General features: G+C 39.6%; 1 protein-coding gene across 2 annotated transcripts in view; it reads left to right on the forward strand.

The window, feature by feature from the left end:
- Positions 1 to 22,535, forward strand: part of CSMD1 (CUB and Sushi multiple domains 1) — a 1,835,848-nt gene that overhangs the window by 1,130,403 nt on the left and 682,910 nt on the right. For both annotated transcript variants that reach the window (XM_044760557.2, XM_070499942.1), the window contains one exon: positions 4,861 to 4,973. In XM_044760557.2, the coding sequence (XP_044616492.1) occupies positions 4,861 to 4,973 (113 nt within the window). The remainder of the gene's footprint in view (positions 1 to 4,860; positions 4,974 to 22,535) is intronic.

Consider the following 22,535-nt stretch of genomic DNA (forward strand, 5'->3'; position numbering starts at 1 on the left):
TCTTTTCATGTTCTCCCAAGGTGAGAACTACCTTTTATTTCCATTGTTACTTTGTTCAATGTCCAAAATAAGATTTGGAATGGCAGTATAAACTCAATAAATGTTCATTAGACAGTTGATGTCATTATTAATGAGAATAACACTCAGTTAGAAATATGACATTTCAGGAGCCCTTTGTTTGATCAGATTATTCTATTTAATTTTGACAAAACAGAGATAAATGAAACACCACTCTGTTAATCATGTTGATTACATGTCCACAGGAGCACAGGAAAAACTAACACAACTTCTAGACGGCTTTCTTGCCCAGTTGACAAGCAGTCGGTCTCTTCGAAGTAATAGGTTTAGTAAATTCTTTAGTCTCCTTGGGGAGGCCGGGTAATTTACAGTCAGCGTGGATGGTATTAATGCTTTCCGGCTTCTTAGTCATCATCGTTAAAGAGGTTTAACTACCAAGAGACCCCCCACAATTTATATGATGATTTTCTAAAGACATAAGTAATCTGGCTTAACGTCAGAGAAGTACTCAAACGGAGCTCTCTTAAAAGACTTTAGCATTTCCAAGTGCATTTTAGAAAATTATCTTGACAAGTTGACTCTCTATTTTCAAGTTACATAAGTAAAATGAATGAGTCAGAGACACGGGGCTATAATGTTTGAGGAGAACAATGTGCTCAGCCCCCTTATATCACATATGAGAAAAGGGAGGCTGAGGGAGTTTAGGTGAAAAAAGAAGTTATAATGTGTTATAAATAGAATCCTAAAATTTATGTTAAAACTATTTGGAGAAAGTGGAACAGACTGGCCTATTCTGTTTCGGCTCAAAGAAAGCCATCCTAACTTTAAGTATCCCATGAGTGCTACAGTTATTTTCACTGTTGGCAGAGGCAAAACCTTGTTGAATCCTTGGAAAGAAATGAATTTGCCAATGGATTAAATTGCTTATTTGGCGTTCTTGACAAAGGAAAAAAAAGGGAGAACTACCAATTCTTTTAGCCACCTCTACAGGGCCTGCTCAGCATTCTCCCTGTCCAGCTTTATGAGTTTGAGATGCTCCGGAAAGGAAATGAGGCTAACATTCCCTCAGAAAGACCCTCTCTCTGCCAGTGACATTGAGGGGTTCCTTTTTCTCACCATCATCCTTTATTTTTTAAAGCCAGAGATCTTTGTTTCACTTGATTTCATCAGGTAATTGTCCTTCATTTCTATATGTTTAGGATAAAAAATGGTGAGTATATTGTAAGCTAACAGACAAAGACATTTGTTGACACCTGCCATTATTTCTTCTTTTCTCTTTAAAATGTTTCTACTTTGTATCTTATGCGCACTCTTCATACCTATTCCCCACAATTGCTCCATAATTTACCTCTCACTTCCAAAACTACTTATTTATTAGAAAACAAAATCCTGCAAACTTAAAAGAACTATAGCTAAGAAGTGTAGAGGGCTCCTAGGAGACGTCACTCCCACAATGATAGTTCAGTCATTGATAATTATAGGCAGGGCTTAAACTGAACTGCTTCTCTAAGATTATTCGTAGGACCAGAGTGATGACATGTTCTTCCACGTGTCCTCTCTCTCAGGACTGTTTTAGAATAGAAGGTAGGGTAAACAAATTAAAAGGTTGTATTCGTTTTCCATTGCTGCCGTAACAAATTAACCCAAACCTGATGGCTTAAACCAACACGTATTTATTATCGTACGGCTCTAATGGTTATAAATCTCACACAGATTTTGCTGGAGTAGAATCAATGTGCCAGCAGGGCTATCTTCCCTTCTGGAGGCTTAGAGATGAGTGCTTTTCTTTGTCTCTTCCAGCTTCTAGAGGCCACCTGCATTCCTTGGCTTGTGCGTGGCCCCTTACTGCATCTTCAAGGTCAGCAAACCACGGGTGGAGTTCTCACATGAATCACTCTGACCCTATTTCACAGTCACATCTCCCTCTGACTCTCTCTTCTGCCTCCCTTTTCTACTTTTAGCATCTTTTTGATTACATTGGGCCACCCTATAACGCAGGAGTATCTCCCCATCTCAAGGTCTGTAACTTCATCACGTCTTCAAAGTCCCCTTTAGCCATATAAGCTGACGCAGTCACAGGTTCTGGGGGATTAGGATGTAGACACATTCGGGAGCCTTTAGTCTGCTTACCACAAAGGTATTCAGTTGAGTTCTTTCCCTGTAAATCATATCTGAATCATCCAAGTTCTTAGTAAATCTACAATACAATCCATTGACTTGCATATTAGTCAGCTTTCTTTAAATTAGTTTGTAATGAAGGAATAATTGACTTTATAACATAATCTTTTCATTATATGACAGTTCTAAGCTTAGCCCCAGGCCTGTGGAAGGTGACAGGAAAACTCAAAATTCTAAGCATAGTCTTTATATAGAACAACTGCCTCCTCCTGGTACTCCCCAAAAAAGAGGATGTGGATATTTGTTTAATTCACACAGCCAGGTCAAGAAGTCCATGCACATTGGTCCACTCTGGAGTGTGACTCATTTGCTTGGCTGGACTCTAACCCTGGAAAATGAATTATATAATTATAACTAAGGCCTCACCTTTGACTCCTTATAAAAGGAATCTGTACAAGAGTTACATACTTTTTGAAACTTTAGTTACACTAGTTTTATATACATCATCTGATTATCTTCCTGCTCAGTACTTTTACAAATTGTCCCATATATACTAAAGCAGAGGTCAGCGAACTAGGGCCTACAGGCCACATTTGGCCCAGCAGCTAAGAATGGCTTTTACGTTGTTAAGTGGTTGGAAAAAAATCAAAAAGAAAATAATATTTTGTTACAGAGAAAAGCGATATGACATACAAACTTCAGTGTCCATAAGTAAAGTGTGATTGGAACACACCACCCCCATTCTGTGAATGTATTTGTAATGCAAGGGCAGAGTTGAACAGTTGCAACAGAGAGCATGTGACTCATAAACCCTAAAATATTTCTGTCTAGCCCTTTACAGATGAAGCTCATTGACTAAAGAAAAGCTATCATTTTTGTGGGTAGGTGTTATTTACGCATATTGATAATGTTGATATGCAACTAAAAAGCAATTCCACCTAGATTTTGAGATTACAACCACTCCAAGAGAATCTAATTAAGAAAAAAACATATTTTTAAAGCAATAATAAAATAAACATAGATTTCAGTTATAAAAATTTCAGTGAGTAAAGTGTAGGTAAGCTGGATAGACCATAGGTTTCCAAATAAAGAATTTGCTTCTCTCTTGGCCACTGTCTGTATTAGTCAAAGAGGAATGTGACCTATTGCAAATGGAATTTGTAATAATCTCACCAGGAAAAAAATCGAGGGGAGGGGAACCTTCAAACAAAATATTGGGATGATGAAATGTTCCTTGGAACCAGCCATATCTGACTTCACCAGTCAGTACGACATAAATCCAAGCAAATAGGCAGATCTGAGTGGTGTATTTCCTCTTACAGAAGATTATTTCAAACAGTGACATAAACACTGTTGCAATTGGTTACAGTCAAGGTTTGGGTTTTAACTCTAAACAGATACTGCACATTTTTAAATCTGAGAGTTGAAATTGAATACCCTGACATCGGAAAGCTTGACGACATATTTCATTTGATGCTGCTTTTCCTCCAGGTAATAGAGTAAGTAGGGAAACGCTCTACACAGGAACCCGTACCTGGCAAATCCCATGCATAGGATAAGGTTTCTAGCTGGATGGAGCAGCTACAGTGCTCACAGGCCAGCCCACAGAAGGCACCACAGGCTTCAGCTACAAGCCAATGGTTAGGCCCTTATAGATCATCTACACTAACAAGCTTCATTTTGCAAATAGACTTGTCAGCTGACATGCAAAATAATTATACACTGCCTAGCCACATGTGAGTAACATTAATGTGCGGGAGGAAGATTACACGTGCATCTGTATGACCACATTCAACCTCTCAATGTCAGCGTTTTGAAGTCGAGTTTACCGACTGGAAAACTGAGATTCAGAAAAGATAACTCAACTATCCAGTGCCTCAGCCAGCACAAGTGGAGCCGACGCGTGGTCGGATGTCTGAGGCATCCCAGTTCAGGGATACTCATGTCAGTGGCCCAAACTGAATGCATTGCTGTACCCATAATGGGCATCGGAAGGCATTTTCTCCTTAGTGATGATACGAAGTTTTCAATAGCAGCAAGTAGATTGCTTGCTTTTTTTCTGAGAGCTAAACTATACATTGTAAAGCGGACTGGATATTTTAGCTTAACCAGATATTGATCATGTCTTATTTTTGAAAGATTTAATTGTGTTCAATGCACTACTTTACCAAACATGGGTCTATTCCATTTTGCATCTTTTTGACAGTTCTTGTCACCCATCTCATTAAGATTCCTCTTCCTCCCCTCCGTAGGAAAGGCCTGTGTTGTGAGTTCTGGAGATGGGACACTGGAAACACGGCATGGTATCAAGCATGAAATCAGTTTATCTGAGCCTGTTTCAGGTGAAACAGAATTGCTGAGTTTTCAAATAGTGAAAGGCAGAATTTATCATTTATCTATTTCTTTTTCTTTTATAATTCATTGTGATTGAGATCCTGAGGAAAAGAAATGTGAGATCCAAGAATATCTTCTCATTCACCCATCACTAATAAAGAAGAATCAAAATGTCCAGTATCTGTGAAAGCCTTGAGTCCATCAAAGATAGTAGAGCATTTTCATATATTACCTGAATCATTTTAAGGTGTAAAAGTGGCTAATAAATGACCTCTGTTTTAAGCATCTCAAAATAAAGACTGTTGGGAGTCCATTTTAGAAGCAGGTTTGGTAGAGGACATTCGCTCTGTTGGTTTACAAGGGAGATCTTCTCTTCCTCTTCTCTTCCAGGCTGACGGGCATGAACCTTCCTTCCCCAGTCATCAGCAGCAAGAACTGGTTACGACTCCATTTCACATCTGATAGCAACCATCGACGCAAAGGATTCAATGCTCAGTTTCAAGGTAAGAATGCTCCATCTTACAAGACAAAAAATAGCAGAAGACATTCTGGTCCTTTCCAACCTTGAAATTTTACGATTCTTTTGCTAAAGATGGAACAGGAGATATGAGCTTGAAAATACCTTCTATCTCTTATAGGAACAGTTAACATTGGAAATTCTATAGATGACAATTAGCAACTTATTAGTAAATCTTTATTACTGTGACAGGATGCAATATATTTTCTTATTTTTCTGTAATTATTTCTAAGTTATAATCAGTAAATACATATTAGCATTAATTTTAATTACTATGCAGCTAGTCGATAAATATCCACACTGATCTGGTTCTATTCTTTAACCATTTACTAAGAATCACTTTAGTCTCAAAATATATTCACACTGCATAAGTCCAATTACCTGATATGGTGATTTACACATAAGTGAGCCTTCAAACAAAAATGTTGGATTGTTCATAGCTGAGTAAAATGGAGTCTCGTCAGTAGTATTTAAAGTTGATTTTGAAACTTTCTCTTCCTATCTAATTTCTAATGTTTATACCTGGACAATATTGGATCATTTCCTGTATATTTCTAATAATCAATAATTCTTATCGATACCATGAAAAGAATTCAATCTATGAGGAGGTCCATTGAAAACAATTCCACTTGCATTTGCAAATAAAAATAGCATGACTATGTCGGAAAGTAAGATGCTTTCACAAGCAAATTTCTCCAGCTTCCCTCAAATCATGACCGTGAGAATGTCAGTTCAATTAAGGCAGCATTCCCTGAACACTTGTCACATGCCAGCCGGGACCTGAAAATGAGGAAATTATACAAGCCCCATGCTCCAGAAACTAGTAGATCACAAATACAGTTTGTAAACAACTTCCTTGAAAGGCAGAACGCGAGGAGAAATCATACTGCCCCTGAGGGACATTGTAGTAAGGTTCCAACAAATCGTCTGAATGTCTCCCATCTAAAATACATTTTAAAACCCACAGTGCTTCCATTGTGTCCTTTTGGAGAAGACATGGAAAAACCAGAGTAATTTGCAAGGAATTCAGTACAGATGGTGCTGAGGAGGCACATGGTGGTGAGCAGGTTTTATGTGTCACCTGGCCCCTAGGCCACGTGACCCTCAGAGTAGATGCCTGACTTAGAATCCAGAGGCAATTTTGTTTCACCAAAATGTGTGCTATCCATCATCAGGAGTGTTGTCCATCTCACAGTTTCTTCTGATGCTGCCAGGAAGTTCTTGCCTTCATCCCCTTTGATTGCACATACACTGCTCTGAATGAAGTTTTACAGGAGTCCTGCCAGTTTATTTTCACTTATCCTGGGACCCAGGCAAGGCCGAATTTTCCTTTTTCATAACTGCCTTTATCTTTAAGGTCATATAGTCTAACTGTGATTAAAACAGAATAAGTGTGAGAAGGAGATGTTGGTGGGGGTGGGGCCACGTGGGGACATGGTGGGTGGGAGTGAGAAATACTGCATGCAGTCTCCTGGGAAATGATTCTGAGGTTTCTCTGGAGTGACCTGCATCAGTGGATAGATCTATCACTGATTTAACACAGTCATAAATCAATATTTAGAAAGCCAATTGACTGATCATAGAATTAGGCAGGTGGATCTACAGAGTTGTTTCTAAACGGTTGATTGATCTTCGCCAGGGGCTCGGATTAATTGATTGGCAGTGAGCTACAGAATAAGGTCTAGGTGTCATCCCTCAAACTGATCAGTGTATTTGGCATCTGTATCAGTGATTGGAAGAAAGGTAAAAAATAGAATATCAAATTTGAAGATACTCCAAATTGATAAATATCAGAAACATACTGGTTGGCAGAAAATTGCAATAGCTTAGACATATTATCCACTTATTTTAAAAGTCTGTATATAATGAAAATCGATGAGTAGAAAAATTTTCACATATACCCAAAGAGATAAAAAGCTGCAAAAATATAAGGAGGGGTAAACTCAGCTTAACGGTAATATATTGAGAAATTCTTCAGACTGACTTTGAAGTTCATCTCCAAGATGAAATGGTGTGAGGGGCTGCCTTTTGTTTTCATCAGGACATAGGCCTTATTTCACAGGAGGCATCATGCCCAAAACCACATCTAAGCAGACTGTATGTGGAAGGTTGTGTTCAGTCCTGGATGTCACCTTTTGAGAATGAAACTGACCAAAAGGAGATCATCCAGGATGATGACAGAAACATTCAAAAGAGGACCTGAGGACATTTAGTAAATGCCAGGCAGGAAGGCATTACATTTATTTTTCTGGATCCAGAGGGCAGATCTGTCATCAATGAGTGGAAGCTACAGGTGCTTCCTGCTGATTCTAGAAGAAGCCTGAATGTGCCAGGAGGTAGGAGACTCTGTTATTACTATGTGCAGCCCTCTGGTGGTTTCTCTCCATGAGAAACTGCTTCTCTATCCAAGAGTGGGATGCCTGGATAGAAATTTATAACTTCTAAAAACAAAGAGTACACTTATTTTAACTTGGTGCTTTTCTTGGTCAAATAAACAACTACCACCATAAAATAGTCTTTCTTCTCTTTATGTTTTTAACTTTCTTCTCTACATTCTTTATTCTCTGAGTCTTACACTCTCTTCTTTGACATTTATCTCTTCAATCTTGCAATCAAGTTAGGCCAAAAGTAAGGTTGATTGACAAGTAAAACTGCTCTGTGGTTGCTGCATCTAAAACGCATTCACGGTTACAACAACATTGTGAACAAAAGAAGTGGCAACTGCGATTAAAGCCACTTGATATATTTGCAGCATCTTGTGTGTATACTGGGCTCCTGCGGAATGATAGATTCACGTCAGAGACATTATTCCTTTAAATCAGCTGAAAATAGAGCCCATTCTTTACATGCTGCCTCCATCATTAATTATAATTAAATAAGTGCCTTGTTACTGCAATCCATCATCTAGACATTTTCGATGTCTACAAGGTGAATTTTTTAAGACTTATTAATCTTGAACCATGAATGTCTCTTCCCTACTAAGTAGCCATATACATGTTGAGCTCCAGTTTTACATATGTTTACCTTGCTATTTATAAAAATACAACTACCACAAAGCGAAATTCCCATTGATTTCTGTCACTGATAAATCATTTTGAGTGTTTGTAATAAAGTTCCAGTTTATATAGAGAACAACCCTTCCCATAAATCAAGGGAAAACCTGACCATGGATTTCAGTCGTGTGTTTACACAAATAATTAGCTTTGTTTTTAGGAATAGTTCTATATAATTTCTGATTTTCCTTTTTATTTAAAATGAAGAACTTTATATAAGAAGAAGACTCTCATGTTGTTAAAAATGCATTTTGGATGAAATCTTCATCTTTTCAAATTTAAATTTGGGTAAAACTTATGCATTCCCCTTTCTCCAATGCTGACATTTCTGCAGTCTGAGATTCAACTGCAAAAGCTTTACTTAAGAGGTAAAAGACCTCCAGATGATAGTAATAGCAATAGTGATTACCTCTACCTGACAGCTAATAGACCTGGATCCTTGTGCCAATGCAGGTGTCTACCTCCCCCTTTAGAAGAGTAACTGCAGAATTATAAGGGCCATAATCGAGAACGTAGAAGGTGCTCAAACAATGTATGTTGAAGAAACGAAGGAAATGGCGGCTCATACTTTTCCCCAGGCTTCTCCCACCATTGATCTGCGGAACTAGTGAGAAACCCTGTAGGTGGCGCCTTTGCTCATTTCTATGGCAGTGGACACCATCTACTCTTCTGCTAAGGGGACTTTTCAGATAGGCAGGGACCAGTAAAATTTTCTTTCAACACAAATAAATTAGCAAAATCTAATCTTATAACCTCTAAGTAATTCTTAAAACCTCTAAACCTCTAAAAGGAAAATCAACTTTTAATAAATATAAATTTGCTCAAATCAGAAACACGTAACCTCTTTCCTAAACATATACTGTAACTTCTCTCAGAGCAAAAGATTCTTGTGAAGTGCCAACTCTGGTACTTTTAATAATTCGAGAAAGATGCCCATCTGTGTGTCCCAAGCTGCTGACTCTGGGCCTCGACTGTTTCATTAAGTACTTATCATTAGCCAATACCCTTTCTGCTTGACACGTTTTTCTGTCTTACTCTGTAAAATAAGAGTAAGAGTGGCTGCCTCACCACATCATTGTAGATAGCTAATAAAATGAAAAGGAAGTGTGGCCAGTGCTTTGTAAGCTGCTCCGAAGTGTGAGAACATTCCTCACGCGTGATGATCCTTCCTCATGCTCAGCATCTTCCTAACCCAAATTAACCAAAACACACCCTTTGATATTCCAAATTTTGAGAGGTATAAGAAAACTCTCGAAAATGGGCAGACTATTTTCTTCCACTGTTGGTAGAAATCTGAACGGGTGAAACCTCTTTGGAAAACTGCTTTATTGTAAACCTGAACCTAAACATTTTCTAGAACCCAGCAATTCCACTGAAGGTGAGCACCCAACAGAAATAAGTACATGTGTGCAAGGAAAGACGTCTATAGAGAATGTCTATAGAAGCTTTATTTGTAGTTGTCAAATATTGGAAATAACCTAAATGTCAATTGACAGTACAATAAATTAAGAAACTATGTACGTTCCTACAATGGAATACTAAACAAAATTGAGAAAAACATAATGACCTCTACCTACAACAACATGAGGGAATATCATACACATAATATTGAGTCAGAGAGGAGCCAGACACAAAAGCATGCCCACTGTGTGGTCCGTTTATATGAAATTCAGGGATCTGCAAAACTAGTTATTTACATGGGTGTTCATTACTAAAAAACAGTACTTTAATCTATGTGTGTATACATTTCAATTTTAAAAGAGGTTTTTAGAAAAGTGGTCAGAACAATCCTCTTCCCCAAAAATGACGCGTTCTTTAAAGTTTTCTTACAAACAGGACCAGACAAAAATGCCTAGAGACCCCCCACTCAACGTCATGGTGCTCCTGAATGTCAGCATTGGAAGCAGCTCATCCCACACACAATGAAAGGGAGATGGCAGGTGGCATAGCCCACATCACACAGCCCGTAAACAGCGGAGCCAGGGCCTAAGCATATCTCTGCCCTCTCTCTTCAATGTCATCCTTAGCAACTCAATTTTCTCCACTAACTTGCTCTCCTGCTTCCACTATTTCCAATCGGAACATCTTTCTCTGAGGAGCAGTGATTATTTTTGTAAAATGGAAATCCCAATGAAAAACAGCGACACTTTAAAGCAGCTATAAGTTAGCGATGACTTTATCTATTTCCTCATAGTGCTTTATTCCAAGCAGAAAACTGGCAGGCCACTGGAGGGACAGGTGTGGTAACACTGATGGCAAGGGGTTGGCAGAAATAATGAATTTATAACATGAAGTATTAAATAATAGAATGAATAAATATATTCATGAGAGAATGAATATATATACATATATACACATATGTATAACCAAAGGACAACAGGATGGAGATGAAAAGAAGTTAAAGAGATGTATATACAATTCTAAAGAGAAAGAAAATGAAAAAAAGGAACAAGGGAAATGGTTCACAGCATAGCTCCAGGCAGGCCTCAGCTAACAGGTATGAAGGCTGCCCTTGCCCATGTCACGTGGCACAGACACACTGAAAATTGAGGAACGCACGACACAGACACGCTGTCCACGGTGTTAATCCTGCCACCTTTCCTTCCATTGTGGGAGCTTTCACTGTGTGGTGTGAGAGGGAATGGGGATAGGAGGTCAAATACCTCAGTCCAAGTCCAGCAAGGAATGGAGAACTGGAGACACATGGCCCTGGAGTTAAGTTCCAGCCCTACTATATGGAAGCCTCAGTTTGCTGCTCTATAATCCAGGAATGGGAACAGTGATCACCTGTGGATGGAAGTGCAGATTAAAGAGATAATACCTGTGAAGCGTCCGGCACAGAGCCCAGAACAGGTTCCCATGCATCTCATCAACTCAGGTCTATAATCTCCATAGCAGAAAAATATCTGTGCTTCCCTGCTCTCTGTCTCACAGAGTCATTGTGAGAAATCCAGAGTGCTTTGCAGGACTTTTTTGCTTTTATTAACTTCCTGGAAATTCTCGGAGTAGTTTTTATTTCTCACTTGCTTCGTCTCTTATGCCCCCTCCACTCCTCTTCATTTACCCTATTTCACTGGTCCAAGTACAATGGACATTCACTGGACGCCAGCTCAAGTCATTTGAATTAAATTCCATTGAGTTCCCTTGTTACATATCTGCAATGTGGATGGCACTGTACCAGGAAGCACGGGGCCAAAAATGACAAGTCATGTTCCTGCCCCTGGAGTCCAGTGAAGAAGACAAGAAGACATGTCAACTGACAATTTTGATACAGTGTGGCTGAAGTTATGCACAAAATCCCATAGAATTACAAAGATGCACCTCAACCGACTTGAAATGGAGCAGAAGCACCCCTGGATAAGGTTTCCTAGAGGAGAGAATGCTTGGTGTGTGTTCCGGTGGCCAGGAAGGAAGGAGGGGAGGTTCTGGGTAAAGAAAGGCATGAGCAGAGCTGGGGCAGCAGGACACACAAAGGTGTGTTCAGGCTGCTGCGAATACAACAGATAGTTCAATATTGTGAGGGAGACAGAGAAAGTGATGAGAAATAAAGCCGGGAAGCGATGGGCTGATCTTGGGAGGATTTTATGCTATCCTTAAAAACTTGACCACAATCATGGGTAAACAGTGAGGATCACCGGAGTGTTTGAGAAGAGAGGAAACAGACAGCAATGCACAGAGTTTTATTGCAAATGCTCCTGGGTGTTCCTCTTTGTTAGCTCGCAGATAGCACCTAGGGATGTCCTAGAAGGAAGGGCTGTGTTGTGGAACCTTCTGAGACACTGAACACAGGAACAATAATTGTCCCCAAGTAGTCATAGTTAAAGAAGAGGAAAAAATATTGCTAAGGTATATACATTTGCCCTAAAGAGGACAAAGGCCCTTCAGTCTTAGACTTAGGCACAATCAAATTTAATGAATTAATATATTTGAAAGAGAATGTGTCCTTCAGAAGTGTGTGCATGTGTGTGTTTCGTGGTGATGGTGGTAGAAACTTGAAGAATGGAGAACCTAATGGCAATCAATGGCAGTATGTCCTCTTCAGAGTCCAGTGAACCGGATGCTGCACAAGAGAGTGATATGAAGCTTGATGGCATGAATTCCCAGGCTCAGTAAGTAAGTAGTGGTCTGATTGTCACCCAGCTTCCTCGTGAGAACGCGTCAGGCAGATTGTGTTAAATAGCGCATTCAACCAATACTAGTGGTGTGCCCTCTGGGTGCCAGGAATTCCTCTATTTACAGTAATGGACAACAAAGGAAAGGCCCCTTCTCTCTGGAGTTGACATCCTAGATGAAGGAGAGAGAAATCAATCAGACAAGTCAAGAAGACCCAGCTGCAGAGTGGGAAACATTAGCTGGAGTGGTGAAGAAGGGCCCTTCTGAGGGAGTAACACTGGAGCTGACATCTGGATGACTTGTGGAGGTCAGGAAGGAGAACAGAGTAGGCAGAGAAAACAGTAAGTGCCAGTGTCCTGAGGGAGGAACCTTGAAGAACATGAAGAATGCTAACGTGTGGTAGGTGCAAGAGATGCATGAGGGGAGAATCCTGTGGGACTTTGTGGGGAGGTTTGAGGGATAGATTGGGTAGATTTATTTTAAGTCCTGGCAAACCTTGGGAATGTTTCAAGTGAGAGAGTGAAGTCATCTGATTCCTTTTCTGAGCACATCATTTGAGTTGGTCTGTAGAGAATGCCGTGTATAAACTACCATCCCCTCCACTCGATGATTTATGACATTCCTCCTAAACTAATAAATGATCATTGTGGTTCTTACAGCCTCTCTCCAATATTGGTTATTTAGTCCCACCTTGAGATATGGAATATGTTGTGGTGCTGGCACGTGGTTCTTCCTGGTCTACAAGGTTGAGGGCTCACCTGAACTGAGGTGATCAGCTGAAGTAATGCTCCCAGGGGTCCCCTGCCTTCAGGGCTGTTGCCCTGGCTCAAGTGACACAGAGCTCTAGTGCTCCCATTTCTCCAAACCACCTTTGACCAAAAAGCCTCACCTACCATCCAGTGTAATTTTAGGCTGACTGTGCAATGATGATGTAGACCCATCCTACTTACTTTTGTAAAAGAGAGTCAAGCAGGTATGATTGTTTTGTATGTGTCTAAGTATATTAAGAGACCATAAAGGTAAAAATTCATTCTGAACAGCTGTTTGGTGTCTACTAAGGATAAGACAAAGAGAATGTACTTAAATTTCAGTAGTAATGATTTTGACTAGACACTGGGAGTAATTTCTTACTAATGTTGAAACAAGAGAACATATTTCTTAAGGAAGGTATGCAATATTATTCAGTAGACGTGTTAAACTAAGAGACAGAATTCTTGCCTAGAGCAGCCTAATGGAGTAAATGAACTTTCGAGTTCATTCCAGACTTTTGATTTGTCAGTGCATTTTCATGTATTAATTTATCTAAAGTTGTCCTTGAAATATTAATACACGATAACTCTTAGCCATTATATACAAAGCCACTCAAACTAAAACCTTTCTTTCTCTAAGCTTCTAAATGCTGTTCACATTGGAGAAGTGGGAGCCACCGGTGTTATTCTGTAAATCACAGCTATTTAAAGTAGATTAGTCTGTGGTAACAGCAGGTGGATGCTAAGTTCTTGTGCTTGAAGAATATAAAAGCTTAGGAGCGTTATTATTCCTTGGTAAATTGTCTTTCTACAATTTTTATTTCTGTGATGATAAGACAGAATTATTCTGGCTTTCAGTTTATCAACCCCTAAGCACACTCATTCTTTGTGCTTTTTTCTCTTGCTGACAGTTTTATCAGTCCAATATGCACTGTGTTCAGTGTTTGTTTTCTGATGTGCACACCCACCTCCAGTGGTAACACATGCTTTGGAAGGTAAAGCATCCAGGTGGACATTGCACGTATCAGGAGCTGTCAGCCAAAGTTGTCAGCATTTACACTGAGAAGGTACTGATCATGGTGTGGAATTTCTTCTCTCCTCCTGCTGCAACTATTAGGTCAAGGAGCCACCGTGGTGATCGCTTACCCAAGTAGTTGCCTGCGCGGAGCTGTAGGGAAATCATCACACAATCAGGGCCGTACGGAAGCGAGGAAGCTTTAAAATGAACAAGCCACATTACTATTCTCTTAATCATCTGGGTCAGGTTACCCAAATTGAACAGCAAAGCTGTTGCTTCACATAACAAGTAGTCCAGGATGAGGCAGTTGGCCTCGTTATTCCACTGGCTGCCTCATTTAACTAGAGCTTCGTGCCTCTTACGAAATGACGATACAGATGCCTCAAAGTAGAAAGGCAACACTCAACATGAATCCAGATGTGCGTTTAAAATGGGTTTGGAAGCAACACGTAGCAGGAGGATGAATGTGGTAACCACTGAAAATTGGAAATGTTAAATCGTGGGCGAGTTTATTTTTGTACGCGTGCAGACTGGTTCCCTCAGATTGCTTCTGCCTATTTCAAGTTTGCATTTAGTTGCTCATTTCGAAGTCCTTTCTTTGCCACAAGTTTCCAACACATGTCTCAGAGGGCTCCTGCCTCTGGTCAAGTGTCTGAGTGGTAGTCTCTAAAGGCTCACAGGATTCCGACCAGCTTCTTTCTACAGTTGACCACCACACTCTTTAGCACTGTAAAGGTTGTGTAGTTACTTCCCTGGGAGACCTTTTGACCACAACATCTTATACAATTTACTAACCCAAGAAAAAGAACATATAAAGGATAGAGTTCCAAGAGTTTTCCTTGAAATTTGTCTTGAAACTGATAGGAGCTTAGCTTTCTCCAGACATACATCCAGGGCTGCAATTCAGCTTGTGTGTCCATATGTGTTGTTAAAATATTGAACTGTGAATTGTTTGCATCAGATAATAAATAGCCACAAGCCAGAGAACACCGAATGCTCCCCACACCGCTGCTCTGGGGTGCCCTACACAATGCCTCAATGCTCCCCACTCAATTCCTGAAAGACAGAAGCTCTGCGGCTGCAGCCCGCGTCAAACCCACCCAGACGCAGGGCAGCCAGCAGCTTCTGCTCTAACGAATGGTTGCCTGGTCTACTAGTTGCTCAGTGTATTTTTAAATGTCACCCTGAATAGATTCATGAGTGCTATATGTGACTAGCATTTATTGAACGTAGCATTAAATTCTCTAGAAATATGCAGTAAAGCAAATATGAATGTCCTTCTTTCTAGAGAAATATATACCAAGCCTCTAGAATACTTACGTTAGCATGTGTTTGTAAGTCACTGACTCTTCATTTCTTAGCCCAGTCGAAACTAACATTTTTTTCAATGTCTTACCAACCATTCATAATGCATATTTTAAGACTATATGGGTCATGTGATATTTTAAGAATATGTAAATCATATGTAGCAGGCGTATTGTGTTGGATATAGGAAAATGATTAATAACTCGCTGTCTCTGCCTTCAGGAGTTTATAATTTAATTAGTAGCTCTCCATATATATTTGAGTCAGAGTCTCCATGGAAAATTTAATACCAGATTTCAAAAGCATTTTTATGAACTTCATGTTTGCTTGAAATCTTAGGGGTAACAAGTGGATTTCAGGTTAATAATTGTCTATTTGCAGAAAATACAGAGTTAGCACTATCGCTTCTAGTTAATTGTGGGCTAAAGTAGGCTCACTTTACACAAAGGAGAGAGATGCAGACAGGCAAACAGATGGATCCATGGACAGACAAACAGGCAGATGGGAGTTTTGACAGGTGGCTACAGGTAGTGTAGGCAACAGTGTGAACTGGACAAGGAGGTGCTGTGGGCGAGGTGAAGCTGCAGAGAAACGGGAAGAATCCAGCCTGAAAGGGTAATTTGAGACGTTAAAAAAATAAAGTCAAGAGTGCTTGGAAAACATTGAGTCAGATTTGACATTTGTGGAAGATGATGAAAATGTATGTTTGGGCCAGAATGTGACTGACGTTATATAAAGAACCCAAACCTTTGTTATTGGGCAACAAGAGGTTGCGGAAGGATGCCTGGCAGGGTTTGACCTGAGAGAGGACAAGAGGGGAGAGAAGTCAGTGTGTTGTTGCCACAGATGAACTGAACTACCATAGGGCACTTTGTTCTTCCTAAATATGACTATCCATTCAGAGAATAGAGATTTAGTGTGGCGTTTATTCCCCAGTTAGGAGTTTAGGAAATCTTTCTTATTTTTTTATTATTGCTGGAAGTGATCTGTCTGCACATCTTGACTACACTGGCTAATTCAAGTTTTAACATGTAGCTAATCTGGAAGTCAAACAACGCATGTAAGGGATGTGCAGAAATAAATCTGGCCACTGAAGCCTCTGAAACAAAGGGAAATGAGAGTTTTTTCAGCTCCTTTCTTGGAAGTAAATAGATTTTAAAGATTATATGAAATTTCCCAGGGATAAAGAGAGAAGGACATATACCGTGAAAGGGAAAAGAGTTAACAAATGTGGACTAATTCTTTTAATTCACAAGATGGTCTTCGACCAGCCTTTGATATCCTGATTAAAACCAGAGCGTAAGCCCCTCAGAGGCCTCTCTGCAACTCAGAAAGTTGATGAGAACTACGTTTTCTTCGTTCCGTGTCTTCAAGGTCTAGTGCAGTGACAAGAGATTTCCATGTGAGAATAATATAGACAGTGGCCACTCACAGACCTATTACTACTCTGAAAAAAGGAAATTGTTTGCAGCAGTGCTGAAGAATGTTATATTCAGGATAATTCAAAATCAATGTTTAAACCTGAAATCTTTCTGTTATTTTTTTTTTAAAGGTATGCTTTTTTGGTGAGGAAGATTGGCCCTGAGCTAACATCTGTTGCCAATCTTCCTCTTTTTTTCTCCCCAAAGCCCCAGTACGTAATTGTATATCCTACTTTTAAACCCTTCTAGTCCCTCTATGTGGGATGCCACCACAGCATGGCTTGATGAGCAGTGTGTAGGTTGTGCCCAGGATGCAAACTGGTGAACCCTGGACTGCCAAAGTGGAGTGAGTGAACTTAACCACTACGCCACTAGGCCGGCCACTCTGTCCTTTTTTATAGAAGTAGAAGAGGTTTAGCACAACCAATTTCAGAACTCCTGATAAAAAGGAAGGGGTCTGTACCACATATGGATGGATCCCCTGCCTAGTATGAACTTAGTGTGAAGATAGCTAGATCAGTTTATGCTTCTCACAAATTGAATCCTTATTGCATAACAGCTGATATTATGATTATTATTTTTATTAGGATGATACATTTATTTTTTAAAACACCTTGTGTAAATGCTTCTTGGAAAACTCCACTTGGATTACTATTTTCTTAATTGACAAAAATTCTCACAACCTGGACATGAAATAAGTGCTCTATTGAAATTACTGAAATCGTTACTTAAGGCTTCTGAAAAAATAGTGACTGTGGAGAACTAAAATAGCATAAAACTTAAATTCAGTGAAATTAATACCTTTGTTGCATTTTCACTCTGAAAAAAAGGAGAATTTTGTAAGTCGTTCTGTTCTTTTGCAAATTCCTTTGTATTTCATTGACTCATTCAATAACACCCAGAAGAGTCCAAGAGAATTTTAATTACAACTATACTGAGGGTAAAACAGAGTTTTGGCATTAATTTTTCTCTAGCTTTAGAGAAAATGCCATTATAGCTTAAAAACTGCAGCCAGCATTATGTACCTCCTGAGATTCTTCAACTTAACCTGAATTGCCACAAAAGTAAAATATCTGCATTATTTATTGACAGAAATTTGAAAACATTTTAACACCATATCTGTTGATCTCAACTGGTCATGAAATCTATTGCTATTGTCTTGATAAATGTGGATTAATAACAATGCTTAATAATATTTATTTTACCATTCAACATCCTCTCAATGTTCCTTTTTCAAATCTCTTATATAATTTGCAATTTTCTTTGCCTTGGAAAATCTATTTTCAAAGTCACTTCTTGTGAAATAAAGTTATAACTCAAATGATTCTTCAGAGATTACTCTTTAGGTTTTATTTCATTAGCTAATTTTAATCTGATTAGTTCTAGGCAGGAAGATTATAGTTCTGCATGTTCATATAATTTTCTTATCAACAGGTATTCAAGGAATGAGGAGATGAAGTCCTTTGTGCATTTGACTAGAGTTTAAATGACAGATATTGAAAATTATGAAAAAATAAAACGTTGAATGTTCATAAAAATCTCACTTTTTCTAGCTATATTAAAGAACTGATATTGTCTTCTATGTTCCTCTGGAAATTGAGTCATGTTTTATAGATGCTGAACAGAAAGTTGATTTGTAGCAAATTTAAAGTCATGCTTAAAGAAGATTAGCTTTAAAAAATAGCTCTGGGAAAACATATATATAATAAATCCTATTTTAAATAACTTCAATAAAGTATTTGTATGCAATAAACACAGAGCCTTTGTCCCATTTCATTAGCTGAGGCTTACACTTTACTACATTGAATCCACGCTGGGCATGCTTGCACATTTTAATGTCTCCAAAAGGAGGATTGTTGGTTTGGCAGGATTTTGTCTTCATCCTTTCTTAGCGGTGTATAGAGTCATTCTGAATCCTGCTGTCAGTGGTATCTTAGATTTGATGAAGTACTCTTATAGGACTTGTTGATCTGATTTTAGGCACGTCTCTCTTCCCAAATGTTAAGACTCTCTCTATTACTTCTTCTCGTTTCTTGCCTACCCTTCCATCCCAGGGTCCCTGTGCACATGCAGAGTTCGAGAATCTTCTCCCACCTTCTGCAAGTCCCTTTCCTGAGGTGAAGAGCAAGCACAATAGGAAGAAAGGGAAGGAAGAAATATTGGGGTCTTGGGGGAGTTAAAATTTGGATTAGTTAAATTTGTAAAAATAATGTAAATAAGATGTAATCTAAAATTAGTATTGCACCAGGTGGTACAACCTTACAACACAGGAGTTTAAACATTAATAGATTTAACTATGAACTGCAAATGTTCAGCAAACATATTCACTTTGAAGGATGAAAAATGTTAATTGACAGAAAGTTGCACATTTACAGATTGAACCAGCTTATCTAAAGACAATCTGACAACTTGGTCATAAGAAGTTTAAGACAATAAGGAGATGAGCATGTCTAGAGAGAAAATGATGAGGAAAGGAGTATTATATTCCTTATGGGCCTAGAATGCATCTGATACTTTAACTGCAAATATTTTTGTAAAACTTAAAATTGAAAAGAATTGGTCAGCAAGATGGCTGGGTAGGAGATCCCCGCCTCCAACCGCCCATGAAAAACAACTGTTAGACAACTACCGATGAACAAAAATAGCTCTGGGAGAGCACAGGAGTCCACTTAAGAAGGTGAAGCAGCACAGTGGAGCAAAACAACTGGGAATAACCCCACAAAAAGGGTAGGAAGAACAGTTTCTTTCTGCCTGCATCATCTTATCCCCCCCGACCCCCCGCCAGCTGGCACTGCCCCGTGTGAAGAGGGAACTCCCCGACAAGGTTCCTCTCCCATGGAAAAGGAGAGCAGGGTGAGTGACCAGCTTCTCCATCCTTTAGGGGCCCTGCAGAAAGGACCTGCTTTGGTTTCACCCCACCCAGCAGCTTTCACCAGTGAGGAAACCAACAGCCAGCAGTTCCACAGTGACCCTCCCCGCTGCAGGTTTGTCTCCAAGGTCCCGGCAGGTTTTTGAAGACTCCAGCTGTTTGAGTTCCAATGCCCTGCCCCAGCTGCCAGCTCTCCATGAGCATCCCAACCTTGGCGCCCAGCACAGATACTACAAACATGCCTGCAGCTAGCCCTGGCCACTGTTGGTGGCCCCAACCCTCACCAGCATGTGCACCCACAGTCAGGCCCTGCCAGCATGCATGTGATTGCAGGCAGCCCCTGGAATCAAGTGCATGAACATCACCTGCCCAGCCACCACCAACCCCTGAGCCAGTCCTTCTCCACTGGACCCAGAGGTGCTGCTGAGGAGCCCAACAGCTCTCACAGCCACCACAGATGTCCTGAAGCTCTTGGCACCAGGAACCTCACAGTTGGCAACATCACGAGATCACACTATTTGAGCTGATGGCTCAGGTGCCCCAACCCCACACACCTGGAGCTGCAGCATGCTCCCAGACTTGGTGCCCTGCACCATCAGTCCCGGGTCACAGCACACTCCGTATGCCTCCCCACCCAGAAGATGAGGTCTTTCCTTACCGAACCCAGTCCATAAAGTCTGGAAGAGGTAACAAGATCTTCAAATGTATAGACAACTACACGAGGCTCCAGGGCTCACAAAGAATCAGGGAAACATGACATGACCTAAAGAACACAGTCGACTTCCAGTAACTGAGCTCCAAGGAGTGTAGATCCATGAATTGACTGACAAAGAATTCAAAGTAATTGTTCTAAAGAAGCCCAGTGATCCAAAAGAAATACAGATAAACCATTTAATTAAATCAGGAAAATTTTACAAGGAAAAAATGAGAAGTTCAACAAAGAGATACAAAAGATAAAAAAGAACTAAAGATAAATTTTGGAACTGAAGAATACAATGACTGAACTGAAAGATGCAATAGAGAGCTTCAACAGCAGACTTGATCAAGCAGAAGAAACAATCACATGTCTTTGGAAGACAGCCAAATAGCCAATAGGTATAAGAAAAGGTGCTCGATATCAGTAATCATCAGGGAAATCAAATCAAAACCACAGTGAGATGTCAGCTCACACCTGTGCATGAGCTCAACTACTTGTGGAATCTACCAAAAAAAAAAATCAAACTCATGGTAACAGAGAGTGGAATGGTCATTTCCAGGGCCTGGTGGGAGTGGGAAATGGGAAGTGTTGGTCAAATGGGGGCGCAAACTTTCAATTACAAGATGAATAGATTCTGGAGATCTAATGTACAGCATGGTGACTGTATTTAACAAAAATGTAGTGTATACTTGAAATTTGTTAAGTTAGTAAATCTCAAGTGTTCTCACCACAAAAAAAAAAGGTAACTGAGCTGATGAATGTGCTAATTAGCTTGACTGAGTAATCATTTCATAGTGTATACATATATCAAAACATCACATTGTATACCTTAAACATATAAAATTTTTATTTGTCATCATACCTCAATAAAGCTGGAGAAAAAACTTAAAATTAACTTTTATCTAAATAAAAAAGTAACTTTATAGAACAAACTTCCATTATCCTGAGATTAAACCTATGTTAGATGAAATATATATATTAAAAAAGGAAAGACACAATTACAATAAGACGTATCTATAGAAATTACTAGTCTCAAGAAGCTTGAATGCCCTTTGTGTATGCTTATATGTCCATTATTCAAGGGCAGAGGGACGATTACCAAGCCCTTACAGATTTTTAGAACATGAAATATTAATGTGGTACAATTTCAAGGAATAAGCATCAGTTATCAATATCCATTTTACATAAAGAGGAAAATGGCATCAAGAATACCAGAGTATCTGCTCGGTTTTAGGATGCCCACGAAGTTCATATATGTTGCCCTATTTAGCGTTCCTCGGTGAATTTCTCTGTGGAATTATGATTGGTGAGCACACTATTGCATCTTTTGCATCATCGTCTGAAGTCAGTAAGAAGAACTTGATCTACGGCAGTCTCGTTTTTCTAAGGCTCGCTCGCTCTTAGTTCACTCTCAGGGGGACAGTGTCATCTGAGGGTGTTTTCCGTTTTCCTGTGACTAAAGCCCACGGTCCCTGAAAGGCAACTGCTTGTTCATCTTTGGTTGAGGGACTAATACTTGCATTTCTGATTGTCATGATCAAGATTCAAATTCAGGGGCCAGCCCAGTGACGCAGTGGTTAAGTTCGCAGATTCTGACTCGGCTGCCTGGGGTTCACCGGTTTGGATCCAGCAGTGCTATCCACCAGTAGATCTATCACTGCTCGTCAAGCCATGCCGTGGCAGGCGTCCCACATATAAAGTAGAGGAAGATGGGCACGGATGTGAGCTCAGGGTCAGTCTTCCTCCTCAAAAAGAGGAGGATTAGCAGCAGATGTTAGCGCAGGGCTAATCTTATCAAAATAATAATAATAATAATAATAATAATAAAAATAATAAAATAAATTTAAAAATTCAAATTCAAATAATGTACTAGCTACAAGTATTAGCTTCAAGTATGATTTCAACTCAAGTTTGAAAGAAAGAAAATTTGTGATAGTCACATGGTTATTTTATGAAAAGAATATACAGTTGTAGTTATTGAAGCCCGGCCCTGTGTGTGTATACATCGTGATATTTAATGAAATAAGCATAATACATGCAAAAACACCTAAAACTGTTCCCTACATGCCAATACGGTATTCCTTTTTCCTCTTAGGACTCTCTCTCTCCTTGTCTCTTTTAACACCTTATCATTTTAGAGCAGTTTTAGGTTCACAGCAATGTCGAGCAAAAGGTACAGAGATCTTCCATATACCTCCTGCCCCCACATATGCACAGCATCCCCCATTATCAACATCCCTGCCAGGGTGGTCCACTTTTTACAATTGATGAACCTACGCTGACACATTTTAATCACCCAGAGTCCATAGTTTACATTAGGATT

The sequence above is a fragment of the Equus asinus genome, chromosome 27 (genome assembly GCF_041296235.1).
Source record: "Equus asinus isolate D_3611 breed Donkey chromosome 27, EquAss-T2T_v2, whole genome shotgun sequence".
NCBI lineage: Eukaryota > Metazoa > Chordata > Mammalia > Perissodactyla > Equidae > Equus > Equus asinus.